Here is a 20,196-nt window from a genome sequence, read left to right as displayed (position 1 = left end):
CTTTGCAGGGAGAGGAACAAACATCTCAAAGATGAACGTGACATATTTTTACAGGTAAACAACTGTTATTTTCAAACCCAGTGTTGAGCAAACACATATCAGAACAGCCTCAAAAGAAGGGGATCAGAAGGCTGTGCAGGCAACAGACTCTTGAGCTACTTAAATCTCGCCCCCTTCTTAATTTATATAATTTTTTTTCTCACTTGAGAATAAGATTTTTAAATTTGAACAATTTTAAGAGCTACATTTTTAGAATTATAAAGTTGGAGCCATCTTGAGGGAGATAAATGTATTTTATAAGAAGCTAAAAATGCAATCATGAGAGTATGAATTAAGTTGTGTTAATCTATTCAGTCAAGAAGAGCTAATATCCTGAAACATTTGTACAACAGCACAATTTCTGAGTACCTGAATCAGTACCTGAATACCTGTCAGTACTGGGTAAGGGCAGATCACGTTAACTTTTTAAGCAGCAGCAGAGAATGGGCCCCTAAGAAATTCCAGGAGTACCCTGACTTAAGGAGACTAAGGTCACTTAGTTTACACTTGTTTGTTCTTAGTCCTACAGGAAGCTGCTAGTGTAAAAAAATATATTTATTGACTTCTTTTCATGATATTACTCTGTTTAATTGTGGTCTGCTTAGTTTACAAAGCAGATGAATTCTTGCAGGATCTGGAGTTACTGTGTTCTGATTGTTCATCAGTCAGGATTCTGAAGCATTTATACCTCTGGGATTTTTTCTACAATTTTTTTCTTTCATATTCATTGCATTATTTAAGCATTAGGAATGAAGGCAGCTAACCATAATGAACAGCAGGAGTAAATTAGTAAGAAGAATCTGTATTTCTGCAGAAATGCAAAACAAGTGTTCCAAAAGCCAGCTGGAAGCAAAGATCAGGGTCTGTCATTGGGAAATACATAGAGGGCAAGATGCTGCCTAACAGGTAAGAACTTTTTTTCCTGTGTTCCCTGTTTGAGTACGATGAGGCTTATAGAAAGATGATGTGGAATGTTTTCTTTCTGATACCTTTGGACTTTTCAAAGCATGTATTTCTAAAGTGTCTGTCACTGTAAGATTACTGTGCTTTTTAAGAAATTTGGAAAATTTTTGAAATAATGAAATTTATTTGGAAATAAAGAAACAAATTTTCACATAAAACAATTGTACTGTCTGCAAAGGCAAGAGATTTCCCCATTGTGGATGAGTATATGCTGGGAGGCACAGGAGCTGTCCCATTACACTATGTTGATGTGGTACAATGTCCTTGGTAACTCCCTGAAAGAGTATACCTCCTCCCCTCTTACTGTAGAGGACAGCAGTCCTGTTGTAAAGTATGGGATGTGGAACTGGTAAAACATGGAGAATTTAATTCTTAGCTGTGTGGTTGTAAACTTGAAATCAACAGGAACAAGGTGGTGATGTCAGTGAAACACTAGCATGTTTCCTTTGAGACAAGACGAGCTGGAAAGAAGACTAGTATTTCACTTTGAAATAGCAGCTGAGGCAATGTCCCTGAAGGCGCAGTGTCATGAAGTGTAAGGAGGGAAAGCTTTCGAGACACAGTTCAGTACTGAGAAGTGGAGCATAACTGGCAAAAGCAATTATGGCACAAAAATCTAGAAAAATTTAGGTGGGAAGGACCTCTGTTGTCTCTAGTCCCATCTCCTGTTCAAATGGGGATAACTCCAAAACTAGATAAGGTTGCTCAGGGCCTTGTTCAGTTGAATTTTTGAGCATCTGGATGGAGGTCCCAGAGCCTCTTTGGGCACCTGTTCCTTTGCTGCACCAGTCTCATGAAGACATTTTGTTCCCTGTATCAAGTCAGCATTTCTCTTATTGTAGCCTGCATCTGTGTGCACATCTGAGAAGACTCTGGATCTGTTTTATCTACACTTCCACTTCTGTTGAATCCCCACTTAGCCTTTTTTTCATCCGTATTAAACAAACCCATCTCCCTCTTACCTGCTAAAGAGAGAATTAGATTACATATAGAAAGGGTCTGGGTTGGGGGGTGGTTTTATTCTTGCAGAACAGGGACGGGGGGGGAGGAGGAAATCACAGTAGGGAAATTTACTTTAGCTATTCCATGAGGTTAGAAGTGAGGCTAATCTTATGTTTTGTATTCTAGTTCAGGTTTTCCCCCTAAGTTATTAGCTTTCCTCATGCTACTTATAATTATCAAGCATGATATATATATATATACACACACACTCACACTGTATGATGAGCTGACTTTTCAGTAGACATTGGACTGTGAATCTACTATGCCTGCTGTGAGTAGTAAAAAAACATGGGAGATTAAGTTCAGTTACACTAGAATAAAACACTAGGAATCCAGGTCCAATATATTTTTGTGATGTACTTGCTTTTTTTCTCTGTCTAGCCATTCATTTGAAGATGATGATGTTTTCAATAACTCAAAGAGAAGGAATTCTGCTGGACTGAATGGAATTCTATCTGTAGAGCCTGATGCTGGAGCCACTGGAGGAATGTCTAAAGCATCACATCTCCAAAGAATAATATCAATTGAGGAAGATCACCTACCCCAGCTTCTTGACAGGCTGGTTGATAAGCAGTTGAACAGATGGACTGGAGAAGATGAGAATACTTCTTCTGAGATGGAAATGGATAAGAAAAACACAGAACAATCAATGGAACACTCACCATCATCTTCTAGAGAGCAGCCTGTAGGGAAGGAAACACTGTCAAATGTAAGGGCGCAAAGGGGACCTCACCTTAAGTATTGTGCGCATTTATGGGCCCCACCATGTCAGAAGGATGTGAAGGTCCTTGAATGCGTCCAGAGGAGGGCAACCAAGCTGGTGACGGGGCTGGAAGGCATGTCCTGTGAGGAGCGGCCGAGGACTCTGGGTTGTCTGGTTTGGAGAAAAGGAGGCAGAGGGGCGACCTCATGGCTCCCTTACAGCTTCCTGAGGAGGGGACGTGGAGAGGGAGGTGCTGAGCTCTTCTCCCTGGGATCCAGTGAGAGGACGCGTGGGAATGGTTCACAGCTGCGTCAGGGAGGTTCAGACATGACGTTAGGAAACATTTCTTGACTGAGAGGGTGGTCAAACCCTGGAACAGGCTTCCTAGAGAGGTGGTCAATGTCCCCTGCCTGTCGGTGTTTAAGAGGCATTTGGACAATGCCCTTAACAACATGCTTTAACTTTTGTTCAGCCCTGAAGTGGTCAGGCAGTTGGACTAGATGGTCTTTGTGGTCCTTTCCAACTGGAACTATTCTGTTCTGTTCTATTCTATCCTATTCTATAGGACCTTGGAAAACATGAAATGGTGTTGAAGGGTAATGCATTATTCTTAGAATCCAAAATTACTTAGTTTTCTGTTTTTAAGTTGAAGCATGACAAATTAAGCCATTGTATGAAGATGGAGATGGAAATATACTGCAGATAAATGTTGAAGGTGCAAAGAAGGGAAACTCAGCCTAAAGGAATGGTAACTGTAGACAATGTGTGCCTAGACTTATGTCTGAAGGACTATTTAGGAGAAGTGAAGTTAAGCCTTGTAATAGATGACACAAGAAAATCCACTGAAAGGTAGCAAGGTAGCAATTGTCTAAAAAAAGCAGCAATTCTTCTTTTGAAAAGTTGGGGGGGGTTGCCAAAAAGTGACATTTCTCATATTCTGATACTTTTGAATCTGAGAAATAAAGACAGCAAATATCTTTACTTTTTAATTATTTTTGAGAATACTTTTAATTAGAAAATTGAAATCCAGATTTTTTTTTCAGCTCTAGCTTCTATGTGCATGTTAACAATGAATTCACCATGCAGTAATAATACTTAAAACAATATGCTGGAAGGTACATTTCTTTGAAGTCTAAAGTCCTTCTTGCACTGCTATTGCTTCAGAGCTAGCTGGGCTTGTTTTCTAATTTTAGTATCATTGTTAAGTATTACTCATTTTTAGATTCTTGGAGCACATATTAAAAAGATTAAAGTATAGGAAAAATAGGTATGCTTGGTCATAATTATATGGTTCTTTTAGAAGAAGCAAGCATATCTTAAAAATTATGATAGAATTATGCCATGGTTACATAATAACTTCTAAGTGGTACTTTTTAGTAAAAAGTCTAGGGCACAGAACAGAGCTTCATCCTTTGAAATGATTTAATATAATGCATACTTTTTGTTTGCTATATGACTTATTTTGTATCACATTTTCAAAGTATGGCCTCATTGGACTTTAGGACAGCAAAAACCACGTAGGTCATCAGGTCTGGCTAGGACAAACCTGTCCTGCCTGCTCTCTTTCAGCAGTCGTGCCCCTTGAAAAGACATCCTCTCAGCTGGGTAGGAACTGGGCATGCCCTCAGAACATGTTTCTTATACATTCCCCCCCCCCCCCCCCCAAAAAAAACCCAAACAGTTGAGAGCAAGCAGGGAGGGTAGAGAAGAAATCATAAAATATCTCCTGCCTGGTTGTTGAAAATGTTTTGTTTCAGTTTCTAAAGATACATTGTGAGGGTAAACAAGTTCATTTCCAAAGGTCACTTAGAACTGCCAATTCCGTTTGGTGTTTTTTTCTATGAAATGTCAGTGCCTTAGCCTATCCCTTAGTTTGGGTTGGTTTTTTGCTTGTTTTTTTTTAAATTTAGTTTAAAAAAAATACAGCAGAATCCTCCTTTCTGATAAACTCTCTGTCCATGTGGCACTGAAGTATTTGCACAGTCCTCTTGGCCTGCTGACTAGGCCTGCCAATGACGATTCAATTGATGGCATTCCATTGCTTAGGGCGGTCTCTAGGCTGTCTAAGTGTCTGACCACTGCCATTTTATGTGAGTAGTGCTTCATTTCCTTCCATACACCAGCTGTAGTCTGATTAATTTCTCATATAACTTTGCATTTGCTAAATGATGGCTGTTGGGATCACCACTTTTTGACCATGACATTTAGACATCAGAAGTGATCTTGTTCCATACAGCGCTCGCACACTGATTCCCTCTGCTGACATCATGCCTGGGCTAGGAGGAGTGATATTCAATTAGTAAGTGTTTTCAGGGCAGCTCTGCATGTAATCCTCAACTGGAGCTGAAGAAAACTTCAGAAAAAGATAACTCCCTGCTTCCTGCATCATGAGTTATGAGGTGTGAGTCTCAAAGCTGTATGTCAACTAGACTGTCTTCTGCAGCCAGTCCTTCTCTCCCCTCATGTTTTTCTGCTCAAAGGATCTGCAGTATAAAGGAGTGTAGGATCTAGAAATACTTGAGCAAAGGAGGCAGAATGATTCCATGCAGTTGTTAACGTATGTAGCTTACTCAGATATGAACTCTTGTCATTCTCTGTTTTGCACTAGGAAGACGAAGGATCTTAGACAACCTGTATTTTTCAATTCATCGTCATTTTTGTTCCTGCCATCTACATGGCTTTGTATTACTGCATTCCATGATCCCATTGTGTACTGTACTGAACTCAGGCTCCTAGCTGCTGGCATTAAGCCTGCCTATTCACTATACATTCACAGTCATTTAGCTGCTTGTCCTTTATGACCTACTGGTAAAACCAATGTAAATTTTTTTCTCCTTTCAGAAATGTCCATTTTTATCCTATGGAAGGTGACTTCTGAAAGCATCTAAGAATTTGCAGCATGAGGCCAGTAACTGCTCTTTTATCTGGGAGTTAAGAGTCAGTAGAGCATTTTTCTGATGCAGTTTTAGAATCAAGTTTGATTATTAAGGTTGTTTTCGTGAGTGGACTTGATATATCTCAATGAAAAATGACTGCCTATTATGTTGGGAGTTGAGTTGAAGGCCTCTGGTGTCTGAGTCTTAGTGCTACTGAGGTGTGTGTGTGACCACCAGGGACAAGGTATTTCAGGTCATGTAGTCCATATATTTAGTTATTGTTCTCAGAAGCACTGTGAAAATGGTGCCAAGCTGATGATTGTATGTTAACTTGTTTTATTTCCCAGAGCACACAAACTAATAGTCTGGGAATGTTTTTCAGCAGAACTGAAAATGTGCTTTATATAGGTGTATGTGTATTACTAGCAGCCTATACTTGCAGTGGAGTTTGGGATTTTAATAGAAAAGGAGAAGTGAGCAATGAGGTAAGAAATCTGTCTATGGTTGTAATGGGCTATTAGCACAGCTCATGGAAAAGACGTGTTTTTGTCCCCAAAACTTACAGCAGTGAATGAATTTTTTTCTTACTAAGCAAGACAGCAGCTCAAGTTTTTATTTACTTTTTTTTTTCCCCATGAAGTGCAGCTGTCTATTGTTTCTGCTTCTTTCTGTAAGGCTTCAGTATATTTGCAGAAAACATTTGCAAGACCAGACTTCAATGTCTCATTCAAAGAACTGTCAGGCAGTGAGCTCAGTTCTGATGTTTTCTTGAAGTCAGCAGTCTCAGGGATTCTGTACCTCAGATGCCTGGCAGAGGGCCTCCCCTCCGTTCCCCTCCACTGCCCCGCTCCAACAAACTAATGCCAGGAGCATCCATGATCTTGCTCCCCTTCTGCAGCATGAAGAACAAACTTGCTATTTCCCTCTTCCTCCTCCACCTTTGCACAAAATAGGAGAAGAGGCCAGCTAGGGCACACCCTGCAAAACAGCTGGTGCTACAGTGTTCTCCCCTAAGCAACTCCTGATCTACATACAAAGGTCTTGGGAATAATGACATACTTGACAGAGGACATAAATATTCTCTCCAGCATGCAGTAAGCAGGACGTGGATAGGCAGAACAAATTGTTCTTCCTTCTGCTTAAAAAATCTAAATGACAGAAACATAGGTGAATGTCTACAGCCTTATTAACTGGGTCTAATTCTTGCTCTATCTCTTTCCCCCATGCTTCTGCCTGTAACGTTAAAGAGATGTAGAAGTGCAGTAGTTCCATGGAAGCTCTTGGCTCCACAGTAGTAGCAGAGAGAAGAATCTGGTGATAGATGGCGTAAGTCAAAAAAGAATGGCATTCCTTCTGTTACCTAGGTGAAGATGTGCTGTTTCCTCTGTCATTGGTATAGGATGAAACTACTGAGCAGAGCTGTGTGAAGCTTTATGAGTTTTGATTTGCAGGGATGAACATAAACCACTTTCTTTAAGCAATTTCATGCATTTTGCAACGTAGTCTCCTGTCAAGGTTCATATTCAGTATACTTCCAGAGCTCAGTCCAAATCACTGCACTTCAAATGATCTGGAATGATGCATGGCAAACATCTGAAATGCTGAGTTATTTTAAGAAACAGAATATTGCTTTATGAGTAATGGAGAACATGATAGGATAAATTCTCTTCTTTTTCCCATCTCAGCCTTCAAGACAAGGCAAATTGGAGAGGCAACAGGATTTATAGAACAGTTGGAGACTAATGTTTGCTTTTACTTGAAGGAGGAGAGAATAAACTCTGTCCCAGACCGCTTATTCAAGATTATTTTTGTGGGCAATTCAAGTGTTGGAAAGACTTCATTCTTAAGGCGATTTTGTGAAGATCGTTTTTTCCCAGGCACAGCTGCTACTGTAGGTAAGTTTAAGAAACATTATTACTATTATTATTTTTGTTCCAACAGTACTTAGCAGTTTCTACTGAGATCAGGCCCTGTGTTATAAAACAGAAACATATAGATGTTGTAAAAGCCATTGTCCAAAAGGAGAGTAGGACATGCAACGTGAGTTCTCCTAAACTGGGAAGCAGATAATTGATGGAGAGGTTTCAGAGTAAATTCCATACTGAAATCCTGGCAGCACTGAAATAAATCAGAAAAATCCTATTGATTTCAGTGAAGCTAGAATTTCCTTGTAGATCTCGCTGTTCTGAAACTGATATCGTGTCCTCTGGGCTGTGCTGTACTAACCATCCCCCCTCCATACCCCATATCTATCCCTCTAAGTAATCTGATTTTGTTTTAAAGAGAAAGTAGAGTTTCTGAATTATGTTTGAAGATTTAGCATTATATTAAGCACCAGAGAAATATGTTGGACCAGTGTTTTCAAAGCCAAACATTTCAAACCCTACATTGTACTTACATTGCCTGAAGTTGTAAACCGAGCTTTCAAAAGTCAGACACATAATCAAGGTACGAAAATGTAAGTATAGGTTATTGCAATGCAGCTGATTTACTGTAAATGACCAGATTCATTATACTTAAGTCTGTATTTAGGCCTTACTTATTCTGCAGCATATATGAAATAAAACTTGTTCACAATAAAAGGTATTTAAATTAATGGATTTGTCTTGCATTTGTGACAATCGCAGGTGACCAGCTGCTGTAGCTCCCTTGGCTGACAAGGTAGACAAACACCTGAGTTTAAATGTCTGCTGGTATGTTGAGTGTCTAAGTTCACATTAGAGTCAGGGAAGATCTAAGATCTTAGCATAGGGATTTAAATTAATTTTGGCACTATAAAGTATTTCACCTGGTCTTCAGCTGCTGCTTTGGAAGAGAGCAGGTCTCCTGGGTGTCCTGCCAGGTTGAAACAGACATTTTGAATACCAAATGGCATCTCAGATTGCACTAGGTACCTGTGAGCAAAATAGCTGAATTCTACCCCACCATCCTCTCCAAATCAGTCCAGTCAGAGTAGCCTAGGGACCAATTAATCTGACCCTTGATGCCTACTTCAGGGTGAGCTTAGTCATTTCCTAGACTCCTAGTTCTTCATTGACTAGATCTTCATTAACTGTAATGGGAGCTTAGACACCTATATGCAGTTGCCTACATTTAAGAGTCTGGTGCTATGTCCTATCCATGTTGTCTTGTAAACGGCTGATATACTTCTCTAGACTCTGAGGTCTTACACAGTGTCTGCAGTTGCGTGAAGGTTCCAGAGGAAAACCACAGAAATGTACCTGACCTTTTCATCTTTTGGCTGCTCATCCAGTGTTCTCGCAAATGCAATGGCAAGAAAGTATTTGTCATAGCTTTGATTCAGTCTTCACATCAGTGAGTTGTAGACTATGGCTGGCAAGATACAGACTGTTGAAAAGTCAAGTGAACAACCTGGAGAAGAGTCTTCTCATTGACTTTCTACAGAATAGCTCAATTTTTTTCCCTTTGAGATATAAGCAATGGATATATCCTCCATGTAGATTTCTTAATGCCCATTGAAGGAAGGCGGGCTTGAATGCTTTTAATTAATGCCAGTGGTAAAAATCCCATTGATGTGGAAAATGTCCCCAAAGAAATTGTTGATGACCTACTGAGATCCCTTCCAACCTGAATTATTCTGTGATTCCATGATACAGTACAGTGTGATACAAGAAAATGCAGGTTGTCATTAGGAGGAAGCAGTGACTGATTAATATTTAAGACTCTAATTATTGTTATAAATATCCAGAAGATATTTATATCATCACAGGTTAGGGAAATTGGGAAAGGATTAATTTAAAAGTTTAGATAAATTAATTTTTGTCTCACCTCCATTTAGCCATATAAAAATTAGGGGACTAACCTAACTGTAGTCAGCTCATCTTCTATATTCAGAAGAGGGGAGGTGGTTCTCCACATAGTCAGTCCATCTATCTTCAGCATTTATTTTAGGTTCCACTGTCCCCTTGGTGTGGTGCCTTGTGTTTTTCCACTAACTGTAGAAGGTGCCTATGTGGCTAGCTCAGACTAAACGCTGAAATTTCAGACAACTGAAGTTATACAGCATGAATTCCAGGCTAAATGACTTAGACTGTTGTGGACTGTCAAATGGACCCTTGACTCATGTACCCTGATTTGGAAAGTTACTTATCTTACAGCTTTTACAGAATTCAGCTACTCTGTTAACGTTCAGTATTTTGTTACTGAAGAACTTCTGGCAAATAAAGAATGTTTGTTGTTCTCTGATAGTTAGAGACTATGGACATAATTTTTAATGTAGTATCTATCTTGTTACCTTTCTGGAATTGTTGCTTTTTGCTGGATCAGGTTCTCAAAGATCAAACTGAGCATATAAAGAGACAACCCACCTTGTATTTCTGTTATAGGTGTGGATTACAATGTGAAAACCATCACAGTAGATAATACCCAGGTAGCACTGCAACTCTGGGACACTGCTGGCCAGGAACGGTGAGAAACATTCTGTTGTGGTTTAACCCGGGTAGTTGACTAAGCACCACACAGCTGCTCGCACACACCCCCCATCCAGTGGGATGGGGGAGAGAATCAGAAGGGTGAAATGAGAAAACTCATTGGTTGAAATAAAGACAGTTTAATAATTAAAAAAAAAAAAACACCACAACAAAACAAACCCACCACCAACAAAAAAACAATGAAGGGGAAAAGAAACAAAACCAAGAAAAAGAAGTAATGCAAAAAAACCCAGTTGCTTACCACCAACTGATTGATGCCCAGCCAGTCCCTGAGCAACTGCAGCCTCAGCCAACGTCTCTCCCTCTTGCCGTTTTATTGCTGAGCACAACATCATATGGTATGGAATATCCATTTGGTCGGTTGGGGTCAGCTGTCCCAAGTGTGTTCCCCTCCCAAATCCTTGTGCACCACAGCCTACTCATTGGTGTGGCAGTCTGAGAAGCAGAAAAGGCCTTGATGCTGTGTAAATACCATTGAGCGGTAACTAAAATGTTGTGTTACTGGTGCTGTTTTCATCACAAATCCAAAACATAGCCCGATACAAGGTATTATGATGAAATTTAACTCTATCCCAGCTAAAACCAGTACACATTCTAAGGTTTTGCTTCTTTGAATAATCCATTTGAAGATTAGTAAGCATGGGCCTAATCCTGCTTCTCGGGAGAGGAAAAAACATGGGGGTATTCCTAATAGAGCCAGTGAATTCACAGTTTAGATCCTTCCCCGGCAGCAATAATATGCTGATTTGGTGCTAAGTGTCCACTGAAAAAGTGCCAATCTGTAAAAGAGATTCTTACTAAAGCTCTAAAAGTTTAGTACCACACAATTTCTTTAGGAGGAAGGCTGATTTTAAAATGTACCTAGAATTATTTCTGTAGCAGAAAATACCTTGATAGTTAAAAAAGAGTTGGTTTTTTTCACCAAAACAATCCCATTGTAGTTGAAGAACTCCCAGGTTTTCAGTGGTAATTTCCTTCCCCATCTCCTCAGCTATTGTTTAGTTTTCTATTACTAAAAGCAAGGGTTATAATGACGATCTACATTTTCTACAGGAAGCTTGGGAAAAAAGCCCCAAACAGAAATCTAGCTAGCTTTAGGCAGAGCATTTTGTGATGGGGAAATTTCTGCTCCAAGCTTAAAATGAAAGAGGGTGGGAGAAGGTGAAATATGCAGCTGATTATCCAGACTAATCCAGAATCAATTGGGCAAAGGGAACTTTTCCAAACCCTTTCTTTCAAAAAATATTTTTTTGCAAAGAATGTATTTTCTGTTGCAGTAATTTGTGGTAGTAGTGTCCTCTGTGAATCTTCTGCTGAATGTGAAAAGGGGTCTGATGATTCAGGAAGAATGGGATTGCTTACTAAAATTAATAATAAGTCTCACCTTTCAAACAGGATCTGCAGTGAAGATCAGTATTACAGCTTCTCCCTTGTCTAGTTTATGGAATTTTAGAATACGTATGTAAACCAAATTAACAGGCATTTAATCTTTCCTAAGACTAGATGATTAGAAGAAACATCTTCCTTGGGGGGGGGGGGGGGGGGGGGGCGGGGACGACGACTATAAAATTTTACTTATGTTGTCAGATTGCTACTTCTGTTGAAGAGAGCTATAAACAGGTTCTTACTTATAGGTACCGAAGCATTACCAAGCAGTTTTTCAGAAAAGCTGATGGTGTCATTGTGATGTATGATATAACAGCAAAAGACACATTCACAGCTGTCAAGCAGTGGCTGATAAGCATTGAGGTAACATGGTGTAACTTTAAATCTAAACTGTGATGTCATTATTCTCTACCTTCTTCTAGACAGCGAGTGTTAGCAGGGCAAAGCACAGAGAGCAGCATGTTTCTTGTTTTGTCACAATTACGTTTTTGTTAGTGATTTTGGTCTGCACAGTTACCAATAAAGCTATTTTTAGAATCTCTGTGTCTGTGAAAATAATCACAGTTCCAGGGGTTTAAGGACTTAAAACGAGTGATGGGGAAAGCCCAGCATGGAGTCCTCTGATTTCTCATACAGGTTATTCAGCTGATATCTCCCATTGGATCACCACTAGCCCTGGGAGGTGCTTTGGTTCAGTGATGATGGTCTGATCATCACTGATCATTACTAGCAGTTTGACAACCAAGTATGTAGCTCACGGGAAACGACTGTGTTGTGATCATAAGCCATAAACTTAAAGCTATAATATCTACATTACTGCCATAAAATTGTCTTGTGGTAGACAGTTCAGTTTCCTGGGGGTCATCCTTTCAACCACATGAAAACAAAAGCACAGCCCATGCCACTGAGTGGTTTCATTTAATTAAAAATTCTCTTTTTTTTTCTCTTGGTATATCTCTGTAGCCCATAGACAACATATTGAGAGTGCAAGCAGCTGAATTTTTTTGTGGCCAAAAGAAAAAATAAAAATAAAATGGAAGCTGCTGCCATAAAGGACTGAGTCGCTAGAGAGAACAAAGTGTGACTTCCCATTTGCTCATTATTGCAGAGTATTGCCACTGAAAAAGTAGGGGACAAATTGGTATGCAAAGATCATTTAGTCTGATTTTATTGGGCATGTGTTCTAGTATAATACACTGTTTTCCGTAATGGCAAGTAGGTGGCTTTGCAAGTTGAAATTAGGACTCGTTCATTCAAATGTTTCTAAACAGGCATAGTTATTCCTCATCTGAGTAGCTCTACTGTAGCATGCATTTTGTAAGAACAGGCCCCTATTAAATATATGATCTTAACAAATCAGTGATTGTTATAATTCAGTATGGTAAAAGCTAGAGGAGAATTCCAGGTTTTGATCCAGAAAAATTGAATATTGTGGTCAAAATCTTTTCCCAAGGTGTAATAGTTCATTCATCTTTACTGACTAATTTTGATTGCTACGAACTGTTGCTGAGTTGAAGACTTACAGCCAAGTCCATTTACTGCTGCAGCATTCGGCCCACTTTATGAATGTGCTCATTGTGATAATTCTAACCATTTTCAGAATGAATTTTGATTTGTGCCTATTCTATGTATTTTGGGGGGCCTATTATTTCAGTAATTTATTTGGCATAATTGTACCCAGATGTTGTCATTATTTTTCTGTCCATATAATAAGAGCAGCAGTGGCTATAAACACGCAATGTCTGAGCCTGTGTAACACGGTAGTTTTCTCTCTCCCATTTTAATACAGAGTCTGATGAGCTTCTGTGCTGTTACTAAAAAAATGCCAAGTTAGTGCAATCTCTAGCATTCTGTCTTTTTCATGTCTTTTATCCAACTTTAATTCCTGACGTGTGTAAGTAAAGCGACACATACCTGGCTTATATGTGATGTCTTAAATGTCTTGTTGCAGTGTGACATCTGTTAGTTTTTATCCTCTTCATCCGTGATTTTTTTAATACAATGCCTCAGCTGATATTTATTCTTTGTTCTGCAGGAGACAACTGGGGAGAATGTACCTGTGCTTTTGTTGGGTAATAAAACTGATAATGAAAAGGAACGTGAGGTCCCTATGGGAATGGGAGAGCATCTTGCTAAGGTACTATACTTAGAGGGGAACTCCTTACAAAACTTGGAAAGTGAAGGTTTTAAAATGGAGTCTGGATGTGTCTAAATTCATAGAAACACAGATTAATTTTAATCAGACAAGTATTTTTAAGGATTAGGAACCCCATCACACTCATCAATTCAGCTCTTAGTGATGTAAGTGCTGATAATTATGGTAGCTATCAAACTGTCTAGATGAAAAACAAAAAGTGAGTGGTGCAAAAAATATTTAAGAATTCACTCTCATTGTCTCTCCTCTCCCCCCCCTTTTTCTTTGTTCTCTCTTTCTCTTTATTTTTTTCCTCCCTTCTCTTTTTCTCTCTCTTTTTTTCTCTCTTTTCTCTGTGGATGGATTCTTAACAGAGAGATAATTTGGGGACCTTTTCTCCCTCCTACCTCCTGTAAAACCACAGACCATCTGTTACTCCTATGGTAGGAGGAGAAAACATGTTTACTTTTAGTAACTTTCCATCAAGGAGATAAAATAAGTAGAGTTAACAGTCTGCATCTACCAGAGCACTGGTGATCCATGGGCCATAATTTAAGCATTAAGGGACTGCAAATAGCAGATACTTGTTTATGTTCCAGTGTACCATGCCCATCAATTTTTCTTCTGAATCTCTCTATACAATGCATAAAGTTTGAACACCAAGGCCTCCAGAATATTCATTTATTTAGAAATAAGTCATCCCAATATTCCTGAGAAATTAACTGAGTGAGTAGGAATGTACCTAAATTAAACAATGTGCTGGATTTCACATATGTATTTGTTTCTCCTTTGAAAATAGATTTACAGCTCTGCTTGCTGGTAACCAAAAGGATATTTTCAAAATCTGAAATGCAGCTGAATTGTTCGTGGTTCATAGGAAAGATTGCTGCTAGGCACCTCTCTATAACTGAAAGAATTAGGGCCAGATCTCTTTTTATCTTATCTTGATTATTCATACAGCCTTTTACAAGCATACCTCCGTATTCAGTTTTGTATCCATTATTTTGTTTTTATAGGGCAGCAATATCAGACTTGAACTTCATCCCTCAAAGGTTCTCCCTTTAGGAAATCTGCTTTATTTTCTTGTATGCATGGAAATGCAGATAGTTTTGAGACCCTGGAGGCTAGGAGGGTATCCAGGGTGTAACATTGAATCCTTCTGTGAAAAAACAAATGACACATAAATGCTAAATGGACAGAGTAGGTGTCTTATGTGTCATTTAGCTCTCTTAAAAAATTGTACTAGTAAAACAAAGATGAATCATTCTAATATATAGAACTCACAGCCCACCAGGGCATTAATTCTAACATGTCATGCAAGAAAATAAAATGTTTTGCTTAAGTAAAACAAAGAAAGTTGTCAAATTGAAGATGGTTAGAATCAAATGAATGGATCTGAATGACTCATTTGAATGTTTGAATGTGCTGCCTGAGGTAGCTAAGGGAAGGAATGATTAATGACAATGGATTAGTTGGAAAGCAGTGTAGATATAATTAAATTATAACAATTTGCTTGCTGAGCTAATAATAACCATGAATTTTAATGAAATATTAATTCTTGTAAATAGCCATGTAATTCCTATGAAACCACATACCACTGTCTCTATTAGTGAATGCAATTAAGTTACTTATTTTGTGAATAATCCCATGAATTACTCAGAACTGATCCAAAATACACAGGACTAGATGCTGAGCTGATACAAATAGGTATTGCCATTTTTTGTGAAAACAACCCTGAACCTGTTCTTGTGCAGGCAAAGAACCAGATTAGCCTATTGACCCTGAAGTCCAGCAGTTTTTATAGACTTTCAAGGTCTCACGGGATGGGATCGTTTTTACTTAGTTTCTTCTATAGTCAGAGAGGAATATGTACTTTCAGAGGGCATTCCAGCCCGGCTGTATTAACTCTTGCTTTGCTTCAGTCTCACATCTTCCAAGTTAGTGTACTACAAATTCCATCTGAAACCCAAAGGCTCCCATTATAATGCACGTGTGACATAACTTCTTTGCAAGGCAGGCAGCACAGTTCGTTATTAAAAGGAAGAATGGCAGCCTGAAGAGAGCCCTTTCAACTCCTTGTCGTTTGAGAAGGCTGGTAGTTGCAGTATGGGTGTGATACCCCAGGAAGGGGGGAATAGAATGAGGATAGGGATTCTGGAAGGCATCATAGCGAACAACAAGGCTGTGATGAAGCTGATCTGTAGTTGGATTAATTAAAGAGTAAACAGTATGATGGCAAGGAGAATTCTGCAGTATTGGCTTTGCAGGGAGAAACAGCAGACACAAAACAAAATGTTCACATGCAGTACAAGAATGACCTGACGGAAAACACCTGAAACTCTCTTGATAGAGCTACTGGGAATATAAAGAAAAAAGAGAGAAAAGGAAAAAAAACAAGAAAAAAAAAGGCAAGTCCACCTGCCTTTTTTAGCAGAGGATCCAAAAGGAAAACTCCATTTAACAAATTTCTGTTTGGCTTAGCTTGATCAGCTGCTCAAGAGTTCATATGAGCACAACAATACAGAGAATATTCAGATCATATTGTGAGCATCCAGGAACAGCCAATGTTCTATCTGAGTGGATTAGTGTAACCGCTGCCAATTATTTAAATAAAATGGCTTATAATATAGGTGCTGCTCAGGCATTCAGGCAGCATGATTTTATTTGGGCCCTGCACAGACTCCCTGAATGATCTTAAATGGGTCAATAAATCCTCCTCTATCTCTGTTCCTCAACTGTAAAATAAGAGAATAATGCCTTCGTCTGCCTTGACTTTGCTGACTGTGTATGCTTCATGGGACGTGGACTGTCATACAGTGTCTCCTTTATCAACCTGTTAGTGCCGTTGTTATACAAATACTGCTAAAATGAGGGAGCTGTTCTTCTCAGAGTGATACCACTTTACAGGACAGTAACTGCCCAGTTCCCTCTGGTAATCATTCATTTTCGTCCCTGTTCTTTAGATGTCTGCTGATTTGTACATAAGTTTTTGCAATGAAGTAATTGCCAGTGGTCTCCCAGGTTCAACAGCTAATTCCTGGATGGAGATAGGTGGCATTTCCTGGCTTATTAATTATATGCGTCCTGCCTTCTGCTACTTTGTTCTCGTTGTGTATGCTATCAATTAAAGTTTCCTCCCTGATTCAAAGGAATGACAGTTTGCATTTCCAGGCTGACTCCCCCTCTGGAGAAGGACCGGTTTGTCAGACTGACAGAAATAAGCAATTAATATCAATTGAGTTTAAACTGTTATCTTTCACCAATAAGAATTTGCCCTACCTAGGGAATTAGTTGAAAAATCCATACAGATTCATGCCATTATAAATGATGTCATCACTGAGAGTTCTCCTCTAGTGAAATTCTGTTGTATGTGGGGAAGATGCAGGAGTAGTATCACTCTGCTTGACTGACATAAAGTAGCTAGATACTGACCACAGTAGGTTTTCTATTAGAGTTCTGATCAGCTGAGCCGAAAAAAGGAGTGTAAATTTTATTTCAAACTTCTGTTTGCACAGCTAGCAAGGAATTTGAGCTGGTCAAATTTTATCTTAAAACTTCTCTAAGGAAAGCAAGAGGGTTACATTATAGGGTAAATATCATACAGAACACTGTTTAAAAAAAAAAAAAAAAAATCAGTAAAATATCCATCCAACACTAACATTGCCTGATTTCTTCCCCTCTCTGCTCTTCTGTGCTTATCTGGTCACCCAGAAATTACTACAGGTGGTTCAGTCCCGATGTTCACGAGAACAAACAATATAACGATTGACAACATATTCAAGACTGACATTTGATAACATTAGAACTGCTAAAATAAACGACCATATTTATGAAACTTCTTTTCCCCACTTTTTGTCTTTGAAATTTCATGAAGATGATAAAAATGTCAAAAAGCTGTGCAGTTTTGGAAGCATGGTATATTTAAACAAAAAAACCCAAAAAAACCCAAACCAAAACTAAAATACCAATCATTTTAATGGGAGCTTTTGAAAACTGAATTGTGTCTTATGAAGGGTGGTTAAATAAGTACAAATGCAGTAACCACAGTTAATAGCAAGCAAATGAAAATATGCAGATGTGTGATTGTCATTTCCTAAGCTACTGACTTATGTATTTGAATTTTAAGCTACTGTCATAAATAGCAAGATAACAGAGAAAAGTGGAAAGTGAATAGAAAGATGAAATCTGGATGGGTAAAAGGCCATATAGTAATACCACAGAGGCAATATAGGTGAGGTTCAATGTAATACCTTGTGAAAGTAGACAGATGTCTATTTTGGAGAGGATAATCTGTCATTCCCTCTCAAACTTCTCTTGCCATCACAGCTGCCAGGTCAGGCTTTTGTGCAGATGATCTCTTGCATTTGTATTTATTGTGATAAGGCTTCAGCTGAAGTGCTGAGAATGTCTCCAGGGCCTGATCATTTAGCCGTTGTTCTTAATTGCAAAGCTCCCAGGGGCTACAAAACCAAAGGTGCAGGCTGATGGGGAAAGAAGGTGCAGAAACAACTAATTAGTTGTTATTTTTTTGCTGAGGTTTTTAACTGGTCTTTTGCTGGAAAACATTAGTCTCAAACTGCTGAATACAGAAACACTGCTGCTGAAGCTTTCTGAGATTAAAAAAAAAGTCACTGGAATTATTTTCACCTGCTTCGTGAAGCACTCAGTGATGTACTAATTGCCTTATAATCACAAGGAAAGTTCACAAGACTTCAGAACCCTACAAGGCATGTTTGCCTTTGAGCCTTTGTGAGATCAAGCTCTTACAGCAAAAGCCACTGTCTAGAACAAATACCTGCTGAGAAATGCATATAGTTGTCGTTTGGGAGGCACAGGTCGACTTCTTTTCTTTTGTTACTCTTTACTGTTAGCTCTAGAATTAAATCCTAATTTTTCCTAAGATGATCTATTTCTGTTTCTTTATCTGCATATTTCAGTATATCTGTGTTGCTTTTTTAAAGCTGGAGTGAGATATTGTGCAAAATTAATTGAAATGGTCTGTCTGTTTGATTCTAGGATTACAATTTAATTTTCTATGAATGCAGTGCATATTCTGGGTACAATACCAAAAAGTCTGTGCTTCACTTAGCTAGGTAAGAAGAAAACACAATCTATGAGTTCTATATATGCCTGACTTCCCTCTTACTGATGACAGTGAATTGTGTTTGTTAAATTAGTTTGATAGGGGCTTATGGTGATGGAATATTTTAATCCATTTAAACTGATCTGTAGCCTGACCTTGTTGCTACAACTGAGCAGGTGCTCAGGTTCCTGAAGAGTCCTGTGTAAGCTAGCGGAGCTCTGTATAGACCCAGAAACACCTGAGTTGTTGCTAGGAAAGCTGAGGGCCTGGGATGTTGTGATAGTTCTTGCAGGAAGTTCTCGGGGGTTTGGAGAAATATGCTTGGAAATGGATGCTGCTGAGTCCTTGCAGCAGAACATTGGATGTGCTGCTTTATTCCCCAGATCTGCTCGTTACAGCTCAAATTCTGCTGTCTGTCTGGGGGCTGGGAGAGAGGGAGAGGTGGATTTTTAAAGTTATATAAAGGCTAGGGTAAAAATACAGGTAAATCTGTCCCCTCTGAACTACTTACAGAGGTGAAAACACTAGTAATGAATTGGCAGATCTTTAATATTGTTGCTGCAGTTAGTGAAATTTTGTGAATGTGTCAGGTAATTGATAAATGTCTAGGTAGCCAGATGTGTTTTTGTTTTGCTCCATCCTCAAAAATAACAAATGTAAGTCACTGTTTTGAGTCTCTATAATATACAATAAATGCTAACAATCAGCACCAACTACATTTTTCTAACTAAATGAACAAAGGTGGGTTTGTGTTGGAGCCACCATAATTGTAGTTTTGTTTGTTTGTTAGTTTAGTTCACAAGAGTCTGTCATTTTCTGTTAACCTCTGGACAATTTTAAAGGCTTGGGGGAAATGTTTTTTGTTTTTATCTCTTACTGGTATTATTGACTTTTTTTCTCAAAAGTATTGTTTCTTTCCCCCAGGATTTTAAAGGAACATGAAGATAAAGTGAAAGAGAAAACCGTTGAACTTCAATCTGATATGAATAAAAAGTCTTGCTGTATCAGGCCATAAAATGCTGGAGTACATTTAGACAAGCCATACATTTATACGACACTACATGGCACCATCAGATTTGCTTTATCTTCCAAATATTTCTTCTTCACTATTAAGTGAAACTTAAAATCCTTGTATGCTCTGATCTTCACTTTTACAAATATTGTCTTTAGTTAATTGACAATGTATTTGGGGCAGTAACAGTCTTTTATTCTGTTTGACACCTAACACCACTGAATCCTGCTTTGTGATCAGGCTTGTAGAAGCTGCCACATTATTAATAATAAGAAATAATTTTATAGGAAGAAAACTACTTGGAATGTGAAGTAAATTCCTACTGGTGTGGATGACCTATCTTCTGAATACTTCTGTTTATTTCAGTGCTCTTCAGATCCTGATTTTGTGCTGACCTTTGTTACAGTTTTTTAAAAATTGAAATGGGTAGCTGGTAGGTTGGTTAAAAGCATTACACCAGCAATTGCAAAGTATAAGGTGATATTTTAAAGCTTAGTGTGAAATATGCATGAACAAAGGATGGAAGAACTATGAAGACTTTCACAAG

General features: G+C 38.7%; 1 protein-coding gene across 1 annotated transcript in view; it reads left to right on the top strand.

Moving 5' to 3' along the window:
- CRACR2A (calcium release activated channel regulator 2A) overlaps positions 1–19,988 on the top strand; it is a 62,926-nt gene extending 42,938 nt beyond the window's left edge. The window contains exons 10-18 of the mRNA XM_069806694.1: positions 9–54; positions 854–945; positions 2,386–2,713; positions 7,346–7,478; positions 9,930–10,011; positions 11,669–11,783; positions 13,456–13,557; positions 18,571–18,647; positions 19,562–19,988. Coding sequence (XP_069662795.1) covers positions 9–54; positions 854–945; positions 2,386–2,713; positions 7,346–7,478; positions 9,930–10,011; positions 11,669–11,783; positions 13,456–13,557; positions 18,571–18,647; positions 19,562–19,652 — 1,066 coding nt within the window. The 3' untranslated portion in view covers positions 19,653–19,988. The remainder of the gene's footprint in view (positions 1–8; positions 55–853; positions 946–2,385; positions 2,714–7,345; positions 7,479–9,929; positions 10,012–11,668; positions 11,784–13,455; positions 13,558–18,570; positions 18,648–19,561) is intronic.
- Positions 19,989–20,196: the final 208 nt, after the last annotated feature.

Source organism: Haliaeetus albicilla, chromosome 19, assembly GCF_947461875.1.
Source record: "Haliaeetus albicilla chromosome 19, bHalAlb1.1, whole genome shotgun sequence".
Classification (NCBI taxonomy): Eukaryota; Metazoa; Chordata; class Aves; order Accipitriformes; family Accipitridae; genus Haliaeetus; species Haliaeetus albicilla.
This window is presented reverse-complemented; position numbering and strand designations above follow the sequence as displayed.